At 45.4% G+C, this 15679-nt stretch overlaps 1 protein-coding gene across 1 annotated transcript in view; it reads right to left on the reverse strand.

The window, feature by feature from the left end:
* Positions 1-536: 536 nt before the first annotated feature.
* LOC309543820 (uncharacterized protein) overlaps positions 537-15679 on the reverse strand; it is a gene marked incomplete at both ends in the record, with an annotated part of 30015 nt that continues 14872 nt past the window's right edge. The window contains 2 exons of the mRNA XM_082276253.1: positions 537-1589; positions 2298-2579. Coding sequence (XP_082132379.1) covers positions 537-1589; positions 2298-2579 — 1335 coding nt within the window. The remainder of the gene's footprint in view (positions 1590-2297; positions 2580-15679) is intronic.

Here is a 15679-nt window from a genome sequence, read left to right on the forward strand (position 1 = left end):
CCCTGAAGCATGAAACTAAATAACATTGTCTATACGTTATGTTACTCAAACTGAATCAATACTGTAACATTTCAAAAAAGCAACAGGTGTGATGGGGGGGTGGGAGAGAGGGGTAAGGGGGGGGGAATGAAATCACAGGCCCGAAGCTTTATTGAATGGACAAAGACACACAAGGGAGAGTGGGGGAAGGGGAAATCTTCAGACCTCCTCTTCCTCCATGAGATCCATCAGGTTATAGTCTCTGAGCAGACTGTGAACCAGTCTGCGACAGTCCTCAATGGACATCCTCTCCCTCTGGTGGATAAGGCGCTTTCTGGCGCACCATAAAGCGTCCTTAAAGCAACACAACACCCGCCAGGCGTTGTCAATGTCCTCCTGTGTAAAAGTACCATGAAAAAGTCCATTCAGCACAGCAAAATGTGTGATGGCAGTCTGTGAAACAAAGTCTTTAAGTTCAGGTTCCAAGGCCCTCAACAGGCTCTGTGCAAATGAGCACTCCCAGAAAACGTGAAAGGACGTTTCCTCGTGGATGATACAAAAGGGGCAGTGCCTGTATCTGCACAAGTTTCTGGCATGCATAAATGTCCTGAGTGGCAGCCCTCCCTGGACAGCCATCCACGCCAGATCTTTATGCCTGTTGGTGAGTCTCTTTGAAGAAACATTCCTCCAGACCACTTTGCAAGTGGCTGAAGGGAGGCCTGGAACAGTCTCAGCAATGTCCGATGCTCTGATCAACTTGTAGATAGTTTTTGGCTTCCACAAGTCGGGCTTAACTCCATGCAGCCCCAGCTCCTTGATGAACTTGAAAGTGTCCAAGTAGTACCAAGGAGTGTCCCAGTTGTAGGGGATGGAGCTGTCCCATTTGTCCCATCCAAGGGACCTCCAGAGAGGCAGGAGGAAAAAACGGGACATGGAGTTGCCTCCAGAGTCCGAAGTTCTGTCAATCAAAGTTCTGCGGATGCAGTTGCAGGCAAAGAACACCCCCAGTAACGTTGCGATGTCGGGCACGCCCTTACCGCCCTTGAGGGGTTCCTTGAACATGACTGCTCGCTTCACTCTGTCCATCTTGGAGCCCCAGATGAAGTGGAACACCGCCCTGGTGATGGCCTTGCAGGTGTTGACCCGGGGGGGCCAGGCCTGGGCGAGGTACTGCAACACAGGGAGGATCTCGCTGCGGAGTACCAGTGTTTTCCCTTCGATGGTGAGTTCTCTGAGGCTCCATAGTCCAAACTTTTGTCTCATCTTGGACAGTCTCTCCTCCCAAGACTTCAGGGCTGCGCCCTCAGCTCCAAACCAAACTCCAAGAATTTTGATGAAGTCCGCCTTGATGCTGAAAGGGATTGATGCAGAAGAAGGCAGGAACCACTTTCCGAAGAGCATGATCTCTGACTTCCCGCAGTTGACTTTTGCCCCTGAAGCTTTGCCGAAGTCCTCACAGGTCTGGACGAGCGAGTCGATGGAGCGCTGGTCAGCACAGAACACCGTTACGTCGTCCATGTAGAGTGAGCACTTGACAACCCTTCTGTCCGGTCCCGGTGCGGTGATCCCTCTGATCTCTGGGTTCTGTCGGATGCATTCGGCAAAGAGCTCTATACAGCAAACAAAAAGCAGAGGTGAGAGAGGGCAGCCTTGTCTGACCCCAGAGAGAACAGGGAAAGGGTCAGTTTTCCAGCCATTCACCAACACCGTACTACAAATGTCATTATACATCACATTCACATACGAACAAAACATGTCCCCAAGACCAAACCTGCGCAGAGCTCTGCACATAAACTCATGGGAGACACGGTCAAAGGCCTTTTCCTGGTCAAGACTGACCAGGGCCGCGTGCACACGGCGGCCTCGAATGTACTGGACCGTGTCCCGGACAAGCGCAAGGCTGTCCGCAATCCTGCGGCCAGGAATGCCACAAGTCTGATCTGGGTGGATGATCTGTCCGATGACAGATTTCAGCCTGTTGGCCAGAACCTTGGCGAGGATTTTGTAGTCCACGTTCAAGAGAGAGATGGGACGCCAATTTTTCAGATCCCCTCTCTCCCCCTTACGCTTATACAAAATCGTGATCATCCCCTCCCTCAGCGACGGAGGCATTGTGCCCTCCACCACCATCTCCTCGTACAGCTCGAGCAGGTCCGGGCCAACGAGATCCCACAGCGCTACATAGAGCTCCGCTGGGAGACCGTCGCAGCCCGGGGTCCTGCCTTGCCTAAAGGATCTGACGGCAGAGTGCAGTTCCTCCAGCACCAAGGGGGCGTTGATTGCCGACATACCTGCAGGATCAATTTGGTTAGTGATACCTGACAAGAACCTGTCGGCCTCAGCCGTATCTGTTTCTTTCGGGGAGTAGAGGTTGGTGTAGTAGTCGCTGACAACTTGCATCACAGCCTCCTTCCCCTTCTGGAGTGTTCCGGTCTCGTCCCGCAGCTCAGACAAGGGAGTGTGTCCTGAGTGGAGTTTCCTGAAAAAGAAAGAGTTACATTTCTCACCTTTCTCAAGATTCTCCACCTTGGAACGGAAGACGAGGTGCCTGGATTCTTCCTCGAAGTGTCTCTTAGCAGGGATCGATCTGCTGATCCCGGCTGAGCAGGGGGATGACAGGTCTGTCCCCGCTCACCGTACAGAGACGGACCTGTCAGAGCCCCGCTCTCCTCTATGGGAGATCGGATGAAAACGGTCCGCCTGTCCGTTTTCATCCGATCCTATCCAATTCCATCCGATCCTCCAGACAAATGGAAAATAGGGTTTTTACAGACAGGATCGGATTGGATAGCAGCGGGTGTCAGCGGACATGTCACCGTTGACATCCACTGCTCAATATGGGTGCACGGAGCATCCAGTCAGGTTCGCCTGAAAAACTGACAGGCGGACCTGAGTGGAAAGCCTGTGTGAAAGGGGCCTAAAGGTGTTATAATATAGTAGCCGGTCCAAGCACCTTTAAAGGAGTGCAGAGGCTCGTGCAAACAGATGTGATTGCTTTACCACCACCATCAAGCTTGCAAAGGATGTCCCATTCCACTGTATTTGCATATACTGTACATATAGACTAATAGCAGGTTTGAAATAACCACAGCTTGTGCGACAGAGGTTTATGCAGACTGTTAGAGCAGCTTTGGAATGCACACATCAGCTCAAGCAGCTTGCATATAATAAGCAGAATTTTGCAGAGTAACGTAGCAAAGTGCACTTTGTCTTAAATTAGTCCCCACCTCATATTAGGCAGGAACAGGACAGAACAGTGTTAGCAAAGCAAAGCCAAGTTACCGCAAGCTTTACTAAGCTGGCTCACTGTCTCCAACAGCATGTTAAACAACAAGTCCTCCGCTCCTACCACCTGCCGCGCTGCACACTGATATTGCTAATCTTCCCAGCAATAATGCAGACAAGCCGCTGCCTGAATCGGTGTACTGACAGCTTCCTTCTCGCATAAACCTTTTGCTTTCTGCCTGATAAAGCTTTCCGGAAACCTACCGCTTAGCTGGGCACCGTGTTCAGCGCTAGAAATCTGCCGTTGGGCTTCCCGCCGTCATATGTCAGTCTCTCTCCACATAAACAGGCGGAAGCTGCTTTGAGCCCCACAGCAATGACTGAGCCCGGGGCAGCTGACCCTTTTGCCTCCTCCCTAAAGACGGCCCTGCATGTGTCTGTTCTCGCTTGTTATAAGGAAATCTTTCTACAGTTTGGAAAGCTGTGCATGTACTGGGTTTTATGTTTTCTGAACTTTGCATGTGAAATTACAAGAACAGAAGTTTACAGAATTATCCTTGCCTCTTTTATTCCTGTGCTATGATAGACTGTAATTGACTCCCAACCTGCACAAAAACCTGTTTTCAGCAAGTATCTAAGCATTTAAAAGACAGTGAGCAATCATCCTTCCTCAAGATGTAGCTGATTTGCAACAGGTAAAGATATCTGCTAAACCCAAAGTCACAGTTAGAGTTGATTTAAACCCCATTCATGAAATTTGATCTGGGCAAATATTTCTGTAGTGTTTACCTATTTCTCTCCAAAGCCCGATGTCCTGTGTCTTTCTGCTGCTCGTTTCCTCTGTTATCAACATGATAACTTCTGACAAGCTCTCTTACACACAGGATAAAAGCAACTGTAAACTTGTGTTGGGTTGTGCATATAGATAGATTAGCAGAGAGCTGGTCTATTCACAGCTCTGCATGTTTCTTCCTTCCTGTGGAGAGGGGATGTGTGCCTTTCCTCCAAACAGCTGTCACACAGCGAATGCCAAGACTCCACACCAACTGATGGAACAGGAAGAAAACATTCTAACACGATGTTAGAACCTGAATACATCAGATATACAAATACAACTTATGTAGAGAGATTTGTTTCATCTCTGTGTATCATCTGTGGCTGTGCATTTCACTGGGTATATGTGAGGGTTTCAGAGATGTATGGTAACTAAGTAGAACTACTTCACTACTATACTTAAGTACCGAAAGGCGGTATCTGTACTTTCCTAGAGTAGAATTTTTTTCTCCTACTTCCACTTTTACTTCACTAAATTTTTTCAATGATTTCAATACTTCTACTCCGATATTTTTTTTTTTGTGCTGCATAGTTACTCGTTACAATTATAAAAATTACCACAGCCAGAACAGTAGATGGCAGGTTTCATGAAGCTCAAAACATGTGTATTATCAGCGCATACGAAAATAAAAGCTACTGTATGTATAAATAAAAGCTGCATTTGAAATAATAAAAAACAATACGATCAAACTTTTGACTTCTTTCTTTAATAACTACATAACACAGTACTTGTACTTTTACTTTCAGTACTTGAGTAGCAATTTTTTTTTTCAAAACTACTGGTACTTTTACTTTCAGTACTTGAGTAGCAAAATTTTTTAAAAAACTACTTGCAATACTTAACCTCCTAGGCGGAAATCCCAAGCGTGACTCGGGGTTGGTTTTTCATATCAGGAGCGGTAACCCCGAGTCACGCTTGGGGTGGATTGCAGAGAGCGCAGCGGTGTTCTCTTACCTTATCCTGGCGATCCAGCGATGATCTCTCATTGCTGAGATCGCCAGCCGAGAGTCCCGCCGCTCCTCCGTCCCTCCGTCGGTCTGATCACTTCCTAGTTCCGTTCCCTGCAGCAGCAATGCTGCATGGGAGCGGAACTAGGGAGGGAAATTCAAAAAAAAAAGTTGCACAAAACACAAAACACATTTTGTATTATATATATATATATATAAAATTATATTATTGATTCAATTATAATTCATGCGTATATATATATATACACACATATATCTATAATATATAATGCATGAATTATAATCTAATCAATAATATAATTTTATTATATATATTATATATTAAATAATAAAATAATATTATTGATTCGATTATAATTCACGTGTTTGTGTTTCAAATTTATCACATCTGGGATGTCTACTAGACTCTTGTTTTGGTCAGGTTTAAGTCAGTAATTACTAAGAATTGTAGGCCTATAATACATAACGCCAAATTTCCATGAAAACAATTGTACCGCTTTTGGTATGTAATTCCTGACATAATCATACCGCCAGGGAGGTTAAGTACAAAAAATGTTGAATACTTTAGTACTTCTACTCAAGTCACTTTTTGATCGAGCACTTCCACTTCTACTCAAGTCACTTTTTGATCGAGCACTTGTACTTTTACTCAAGTATGGGTTTCGAGTGCTTTATACAACTCTGGAGTGTTTACATCCACTTTACGCCTTCCTTAAAACTGAAAGACAGTTATTGGGCAAAAATGTCAGAGATGACTGATAATCTATCTGATCTATGGACTATAACTATGCAGTGCTAAACTGTTGCTGATGAAACCTGTAAGGACATAAAACAATTAGGTAGTGCACTTATAAAACTTAGAAGGGCCCATAAAAGCTGTAGGAGACTGTTATTCTGTTTTATCAAACGTTAATACAGAAGATTTTGTGTAAGAGCTAAACAGCTCTACTGCCTTAACCAATATGGAAACCACATTTCTGATGCCCAAATCATAGACAGAAGATGGGATCTTACAAAAACGTGAATCTGCATTCTGTTACTCCACTTCCACCGAAAAGCTCCAAGCGGTCCTCTAGATCACTGAGGTCATACTCACAGCAATGGTTGCTTAGATCCAGATCACCACAATCTCTGCGTACCCCACTGACATTAGCCTGTGTGAACATAGAGGCAGCAAAGTTCCAAGCTTCTTCCATAAAAAAAGAAGCATCCATTAGGGCACACGTCACCAAGGCAAAAGCGTACAGGCAGAGATGCATGCAACGCAGGCCAAGGTAGATGCGAAATTGGAAGTCCTTCAGAGAGAGAGGGAGCAGCGTCTACACTGAGCTAAGGGTTTCGGAACAGGCTGCAGAGAACGAAGTCCATTATTCTATTTTGACTGCCCCTGATGGCCCTGCAAGACAGACCTTGTTCTTTGTCCTAAGCCAGAAAAGCAACCACAAAATCACACAGAATGCTTCAAGTCTTGCGCATGACCAGAGAGCTACAGGAGCTGGATAGCTACAGTCATGTAAGTTGTGCAGGACCACAGAATCCCACCCAAGCAAACTGTGATCTGCTAACCATTATGTGTCAAAAGGTTTAAAGTTGTTCACATCAACGAACCTGACCAAGGCCCTAATCTCAAGAACCAAGTAGAGATGCTAGAGCAAACGTATGACAGCCCTTAACCTCCCTGGCGGTATGACTCTTTCCAATTTTAGGTGCTGAAAGTGGTACCATTATTTTGCATGTAATTCTTAAGAATGAGCAGCCCAAACCAACTATTTACATATGATTTTTTTTTTTACTGTGCGTTCTTCTTTATAACATCTCGGGTATGATAAAGTTTGAAACACAAAATCATAAATTATAATATAATAAATAACTATAAATAAGTTAAAGTATGTATGTATATATATATATATATATATATATATATATATATATATATATATATATATATATATGTATATATACACATGTATACATATATTATCTATCTATCTATCTATCTATATATATATATATATATATATATATGTGTGTGTGTGTGTGTGTGAATATATACATATATATATATATATATATATATATATATATATATATATATACATACATAAAAAGTACAGTAAAACTGCAGGAAAGGGCACTGGGGGGCAATCTAATGTGAATTTATTTTATTTTGCAATATATCAGTGTGTTTGGTGTGTTCTACTGTTTGAATTTGCCCCCGGTTCCACCCCCCTGCGAGCGTCACGTCGCAGGAGACGGAAGCCGGGGCACAGAGGATCGGGAGGAAGATCTGGCCGCCGCACACTGCCGGGACACATCGCTGGATCCCGGGGACAAGGTAAGTACCCTCTCTTACAGGATCCAGCGATCTCCCTGACGGTACCCCGAGTGTGGCTCGGGGTTACCGCTTTTGGCACTGAGATTGAACCCTGAGCCACACTCGGGAATACATTTCTGTACATACAGTATATATAAAAAACATTATGAATACATTTTTTTTTATAAACGATAACATAACCTCTGTTCTCAACTGCATAGGGGGCATAGAGGGGTTAGGGTAATTTACTAAAACTTTAGAGTGCAAAATCTGGTGCAGCAGCTGCACAGAAACCAAACAGCTTTCAAGGGTTTTTTTATGTCAAAGCCTAACTGAACAAGAGGAAGTTAGAAGCTAATTGGCTGCCATGCATAGATGCACCAGATTTTGCACTTTCCAATTGTAGTAAATCAACCCAATAGGATTTGAGAAGCAGCAGTACACTGATATTCCCAGTGAATGGCTGTGCTGAGTGGCATGCCAGCAGAAGTCTGATCATTGAAGGACAGGTAGGCTTTGCTCCCAGAAAAGCCAGAAAACTGGCCACGCTGGGAAGGATGTGCTCTTAAGCCTAGTGTGGTCAGTTTGAAACAGGAAAGCAGGGGGACTGGCAGCATCACCAGGTATTTCACACAAAGGGAGCACATTTTAGAAATATTAAATGCTGGTGTAACATAATGTTTAAATTCAAAAACTTTCCTAAGTTATTCAGCACGAACACTGTTCAACACCAGAGGTTCTAGGGACTATGTGATTTTTTCATGAACTAGAAATTGCAAAGAATGATTCTCTCTTACCAGGCCTTAGCTTCTTAAACACTGCACACATTGTGAACCCAGTGCTGGCAAAATTGCCTTATTAATTTCAAGAAAAGTGGGCAACGGCAGTTCCTAAATATCAAAGGGAACGTCAGGTATATTTACTACCCTTTGGCTTCTTCTTGGAGTTTATCAGAGCAAAGGCCAAGAATGACCCAACTTTCTTTGTTATTGATATACAGTAAATGCTCCTAACTTCATAGCTGTGAAGCATGAGAACTCTACATCCAAATACAAGGATTAAAGCCCCGTACACACGATAAGAAATTCGGAAGGGAAATTTCATCCAACGACCGATCTGCCGATTTTCGGATTGATAGTATGGTGCTTTCGACAGCCGACCCCGACTTTTCGGCTGACAAAATCCTGATGTGCAGGCTATAAAATTTTTGTTGTCCACAATACAACGTCCGATTTTTGCCTCATTAGTACAGATTTCGACGGAAAAAAATCTTTAGAGCAAGACTAGGCATGCTCAGAGACGAAAGAACACATAGAAAGCAATCCAACACATGACATCACTTCTGAAGTAGAATTCTGTCTTACGGGAAAATTCGTATTGAAAAAACCTCTTCACTTTCCACATCAGACTAGTATGCCACAAATAATGGACGACAGATCGTTCGATAATCTGATCGTGTGTACGGGGCTTAGGCTGGCCATACATGATACAATTTTCTTTCAGTTTTCTGTTGGATTTTCTTGAAATTTACCTTCAAGTATGTAGTACGAAGGCCTGCCTAATTGGATACAAGTGAATGTGTTGTTTAGCTTTGACCTCACATTATGTGGTTTGTGGTAGATCTGACAGAAAATTGTACAACAAAAGTTGAACATGTATGGCCAGCCTAGACTTTGACTTCAGTCAGAAAGACAGGAATTGCACCTGTTGCCACCATTACTAATGATGATGGGGATGAAAGACATAAGGATCCAAATTGCTATGTTCTCATCCACAACAAGCCAAATCCTCTGAGAAAATGCAGTGCTTTTAGTTAAAGGCCTTTGGAAGAAGGCGTTCCTAAGGGTTATGACATACATTTCGGATATTGTTTGTGCATAATTTTCAGGGATTTGCTGGTACTGAGATTCTAGCTAACAACCCAGTCAGCACATCTGGAATCAAGTTAGTGAACAACCTAGGGAACTTGAAAAAGTCTCCCAGCTTAGTCATCATGCCAGAGCATTTTTCTTCACATGTAAGGAGTAGAACTTCACAATGATGGACTCGTCAAGAGTTTCCTTGAGCCAATAAAAGGGATTACTTTACCTTTACTGCCAAAGGATTATGCAAGTCTTGCCAACTTTGAAGAAGTGACTTAATACTCCCAAGAAATGATCCAGCTGTTTCAATGCTACACTGAGGAAGATTCATCACAGACACCACCATTCCCATGAGCTATGCATGTTTTTGTTATTTCTTGTTCACTATCTCTCCTTTTTATCTTTCAGGTTTAAAAGACAAAAATCATCCATGCTTACAGACTTTAAAGCTGTATTATTGTTATTGCAATCAGTGGCATAGCGTGGGCTGTCAGCGCCCCGGGCAAGGCAAGTAATTTGCACAACCAAACCTGTGGACTTTCAGATACCCCACCTTGATCACACACCTCAGATACCCCCCCCCCCCAATCTGATCACACACCCCAGATTCCTCCACTCTGATCACACCCCCAGAACCCTTCACTCTGATTACACCCCCAGATCCCGCACTATATCCCTCTACTCTGATCACACACCCCTAGATTCCCTCCACTCTGATTACACCCCCAGATCCCCCACCAGATCCCTCCACTCTGATCACACTCCCAGATCCCCCACCAGATCCCTCTACTCTGATCACAACCCCAGATTCTTCCTATTTTGATCACACACCCAGAGTCCCTCCACTCTGATCACACCCCCAGAGCCCCCACCAGATCCCTCCACTCTGATCACACCTCCAGATCCCCCTCATCCCTCCACTCTGATCACACCTACAGATCCCCCCCAGATCCCTGCACTCTGATCACACCCCTAGATCCCCCATCTGAGCCCTCTACTCTGATCACACCTCCAGATTCCCTCCACTCTGATCCCACGCCCAGGTCCCCCACCAGATCCCTCCACTCTAATCACACCTCCAGATCCCCCAAGATCCCTCCACTCTGATCACACCCCCAGATCCCCCACCAGATCTATCTACTCTGATCACAGACCCAGATTCTCTCCACTTTGATCCCACCCCCAGGTCCCCCACCAGATCCCTCCACTCTGATGACACCTCAAGATTCCACCATCCCTCCACTCTGATCACACCCCCAAGTCCCCCACCAGATCCATCTACTCTGATCACAAACCCAGATTGTCTCCACTCTGACCACACCCCCAAATTCCCTCCACTCTAATCACACCCCCAGATTCCCTCCACTCTGATCACACCCTCAGATCTCCCACCAGATCCCTCCACTGTGATCACACCTCCAGATCCCCCCCATCCCTCCACTCTGATCACACCTCCAGATTACCCCTCCACTCTGATCACAACCCCAGATTCTACCTACTGTGATCACACACCCAGATTCCCTCCACTCTGATCACACCCCCACATCCCCCACCAGATCCCTCCACTCTGATCACACCTCCAGATCCTCCCCATCCCTCCACTCTGATCACACCTACAGATCCCCCCCCCAGATCCCTCCACTCTGATCACAACTCCAGATACCCCCACTAGATCCCTCCACTCTGCTCACACCCACAGATCCCCCACCCAATCCCTCCACCCTGATACCACCCCAGATCCCCCCCCCCATCTCTCCATTCTGATGATCAAACCTCCAGATACCCCACAATATCCCTCCAATCTGATCACACCCCCCAGATACCCCACTATATCCCTCAACTCTGATCACCCCACCCCCATACCCCCCATCACACACACAATCCTGCCACATTACACCGGTCCGGCAGCACCAGGGACAGGAGGATTAACTGTGTCAGCAGGACTCCCAGTGGTGGCGGCAGCTGCACCAACATGCGGGGAGCCTCCTCCACCCTGACCTCCTCCTCCGCCAGCACCCACAGCCTGAATACCCCCCTGCACAGTATGGCCCTCACTGCCTGCACACACTCAAGTTCAGGATCCGCCTATTGCTCTGCCCTCTTCTGCATGCTTGGATCCATTCTCCCTGTTTTCTCTGTGACAGCAGCTAAACAGTAAGCAAACTCAAACCACCATGCTGCGCCCCCTCTCTTACCGAGCACAGCGTGGTGGTTTTAGTTTGCCTCCTGAGGGGTACAGGTATTTTAATAATCCAAATTTGGATTTTACTCCCCCCCCTCATAAGGCGGCTGCCTGGGCTGCCTTATGGTGGCGCCGGCCCTGTCTGTGCCCCTCTAAATGTTGCGCCCAAAGTGACCGCACCAGCTACCCCCCCCCCCTCTCCACGCTACACCTTTGATTGCAATGCAGTCACATGTTTTGTAAAGTAATATCTACCAATACCAGGCAGGGAGTGTTCTGGCCCCATTTCATGTTTTGTGCCTTGTTGCAGTTCACTGTTTTCCCCCTCAAGTTATGCATTAGTTAGGCCAGCTTTTAATTGCCACTCCCTTCTTCTCCATGCTTAGGATGTAAAGAGCTCTCTCCATCCCCCCATAGAGTTAGTAGCCTTATTGTCCCATGATGTTCTTTCACCTGCAAGAAATGACTGGGATGCCATGTAAAGGCAGGTGTCGCTTCTTTTTTATTGCAGGTAAGACTGAGATGACACCATTGACAAGGGCAATGTCTTGTCATTGGTGACTCTTGTTATTGGTGTTATTCCTTAACTCCTTCATGCTAACCGTACGCAAATACTTGGCCCCACTGGATTGGGTTTTTTTCCATGGGGCCGCATATTTTTGTATCTCCCTTTGTGCTTAGAGTGCACCGTATGGCACGCTCCCTTCACAGAGACAGGGGTCTCACCAAGAACCCGGGCCCCATTCTAATGATCGGGACACGGAACGTCCGATTCCAGGTCACCTGATCGCTGTGATAGCCTCTGATTGGCTATCACAGTGATCAGTCACTGTGAAGCCCACCCTGGTTTTTTTTTTCTTTGTGAATGGACGAGACAGATACATTGTATCTTTCTCTGTCCTTGCAGAGAAAAAAAAAAGTGTGTGTAGAAAAATAGATAAATAATAATAATAAAAAATAATTCTATCCTCCTAGATAGGTTGCTATTTAGTTCTGGTTGCTCTTCTGCAATCAGTTTGAACAATTTTGGTTGTTCTTGGCCCTGCAGGCTGCAGGTTTGATTGCTTCCCCATTTTCTAGAGCAGTGGTCCTCAACTCCGGTCCTCGGCGCCCACTAACAGGCCAGGTTTGCAAGATAACTAAATTACATCCAAGGTGATCTCATTTGCTGCTCAGTGATTGCAGTATTATAGTCTGGATCTCCCTAAGGTAATACTTAAAATCTGGCCTGTTAGTGGGCCCTGAGGACTGGAGTTGAGGACCACTGTTCTAGAGGATTCCAGAATATAGTGGGTTGGGAGAGTCAGAAGAGCAGCCTGAATGTTTTTGTGTTTCCAGCCATTCCCTGGGGTAGGGGACAGTAGGTGACTAGAGAGTGCATAAATAGTCTGGGCCTTAGGCAGCTCTGTTATTGTCCAGGAGAAGTTCCCGGCCTGAAGGGCTACTGCCCTTCTGGGCAGCCCAGCTGGAAATTATATTTGTGCTCATCAAGATCCCAGCTGTGGCAGAGCTGTGGGACCTGTTCTGCTAAAATCTGTGAAGCTAAGCAAGGAACTTGATCTGGTCTAGAAGACTTATTGAGAAATTGCCTGTCTAATACTGAAGGGAGGCATCCAAGTATTCGGGTATATTGTGAGTACAGACTCGAAGGGAAGGTCCTAGTGACTGCTGCTGATATCCCTATCATATCTTTACTAGTGCTTGTCTGGCCTGGGACATTGCTGAAGGTGTCCCGGCACCGTTCAATTTCTGGGCTTTTGTTGGAAAGACTGTTTTGAGAAATAGTCAATGGGGAGTGCCCTTAATTCAGCATTCATGTAGTATCCCACAGCTCCAACGGGCAACCCTTAGATTGTTTATTGAGCCAGAAGAGTAACTGAGGAGAGTTACCAGAAGAGTAAATCTTGCTGTGGTCTGGCTGCTTTTGCACTAATCTGGGAAAGGAACCTGATTTTTTTTCATAATTTTTATTGTTTTCAGGATAATTTGTACAAGCAAAAAGTTATCATACAGAATGTGTCAAACTGCACTTATATTACTGACATTACATAAAGCCATCCTAAAATCCTGGAAGGTCCCTACCCCATCATCACTCTCAATAGTGAAAAAGATCTGAAAATGCTTCTATATATCGAAAAATGATTTAAACTCCACAAACCACTTTTTTAAAAGATGGCAAACATTCATTGAAAGATCTCTGAATAACACAAAAAAGTTGGGTTTTAACCAACCCCGTTGCATCAAAAAATTAAAATATCAGTTTTATGTTGATCTACCCTTTAAACTGGAATTGCATAATTTACATAACAGCATAATGAGTGTTTTGAACCCTTCCCATTACATCTCCATCTTCAACCTGGACTGGGGGATCTCTTGCACAAATGGCAAGGGGCTACATATATGAAACTGTTGCCCAGGTAGTCAGGTCTGGTAAACAATCTCTTCCATCTGTAGGCACATTTTACAATTAATAAATATAGGCAATAAGCATTAGTGCGTAGAAGCTCGTATACACATTGATATGGATACAATGATTCTACGGTAAACGTAACAATCATAAAAACACAACACAGGTTATTCATACACTGGCCTTTCCCTGCTGAACCTGATGTCTGAAAGTAAATAAAGCGATTAATAGCACGAAATCAGAAATACAGATAGCGCCTATCTGCCGGTTAAACACTGCCCCGCGATTCCCTGAAATCGCCGTGTTTTTCTTGCAGTAAATCAAACTGTTTGCCTGACAAAGGGCCAGCAAATGTTGATACAAAGAAAAAGTTTCACAAGTGACTGGCGATATTTATTCAAGAATTACGGCCAGGCCACCTGCGCCACGTTGACAGAGAGGGCGTGTTCGCTTCCAAAAGCCCTTCGTATATTCAAGCCGCAATGTTGCCGAGATACCGGGAGCCGCATTCAGTGCGAGGGATCAGCTTAATTGTTTTCTCCCTTCCACTAAATGCCAGGATCTCACATCAGATCATATGTCTGAACAATATAATGAACTCCACGTTGTACAGAGCTTTATGCGGTTAGTAAAAGCTGCTTTTAAAAAAAGAGATGCCAAGCCCTAACAATGCATTGCGGTGCAAAACAAAGAAGATAAGTATACCACTTACAAGAAAAATAAATATATTAATAGGGGGAAAGTTAACCCCTCTTAAGGAAGCAGAATTAGGAGACTCTTGCTGCTCACTTTAAAGCTGAACTCCTAAGCTTAACTTCTGGAATAAAAAGAATATATATTGTATGTCCTTTAAAATTCCTTTATATATGTAACCCTCAAAATGCCTTTGTAAACCCAGGTGTTAAGTAGCAGTAACATCATCACTGTGCTGTACATAGTCTGTGCAGAAAGCACAGCTATGGGAGGGACCCAGAAGCTCCACCCACTACAGGCTGCCTGCAGAAAACTACAGGAGGGGGCGGAGACGAGACCAGTCACCCTGCAGGAGGAGAGCAGTAGAGTTAGGTGAACAGTTTGAGCCCATCAAAAGTTTGAGCTGAACATCGCCTGTTCGCCCATTCGACGAACGCACAAGTTTCAGCAGTACTTGGCGGGATGTTCGGCCCCCGAGCACCCCACAATGCACTTCACACTGCACAGTGAATTCTAAGCAGGGCATCGTGAACAGCTGGTTGTTAAGGAGCAGGTCGAGAAGCTGGCCACTGCATTCTTAAAGCGGAGTTCCACCCAAAAGTGGAACTTCCGGTCATTTGCTTCCTCCCCCCTCCGGTGCCACATTTGGCACCTTTCAAGGGGGAGGGGGGAACAGGTACCTGTTTTTGACAGGTACCCTTCCCCACTTCCAGGAGACAGGGACGCAGAAGTTCTGTCCTCCTTCTCCTTCCCCCGCTGCTGAGCCTATGAGAATGCGCAGCACGCTTCGCGCATGTGCAGTAGGGAACCGGCTGTGGAGCCGAAAGGCTTCATTGCCGGTTTCCCTTAGAAAGAATGGTGGCAAATCGGCTGGATGCTGACATCGTGGGCTCACTGGACAGGTACTGTAAGTGTCTATATATTAAAAGTCAGCAGCTACAGTATTTGTAGCTGCTGACTTTTAATTTTTTTTCTCCAGGCGGAATTCCTCTTTAACAACAGATGAGTCATCAGCTGTCAATGGGCTTCCGCACTGATAGCTGAATAAAAAAAAAAAATGCATGGGGTCCCTCCCAAAATCCATTTCAGACCCTTATCCGAACCATACAAGCACCCCCCTCCCCCTCCTGAACCATACCAGGCTGCATGCCCTCAATATGGGGGGGGTGCTTTGGGGCAGGGGGCTCGGCCCCCCCACCCCAAAGCACCTTGTC

Source organism: Pelophylax lessonae (assembly GCF_965119305.1).
Source record: "Pelophylax lessonae genome assembly, contig: HAP1_SCAFFOLD_368, whole genome shotgun sequence".
NCBI classification, from domain to species: Eukaryota; Metazoa; Chordata; class Amphibia; order Anura; family Ranidae; genus Pelophylax; species Pelophylax lessonae.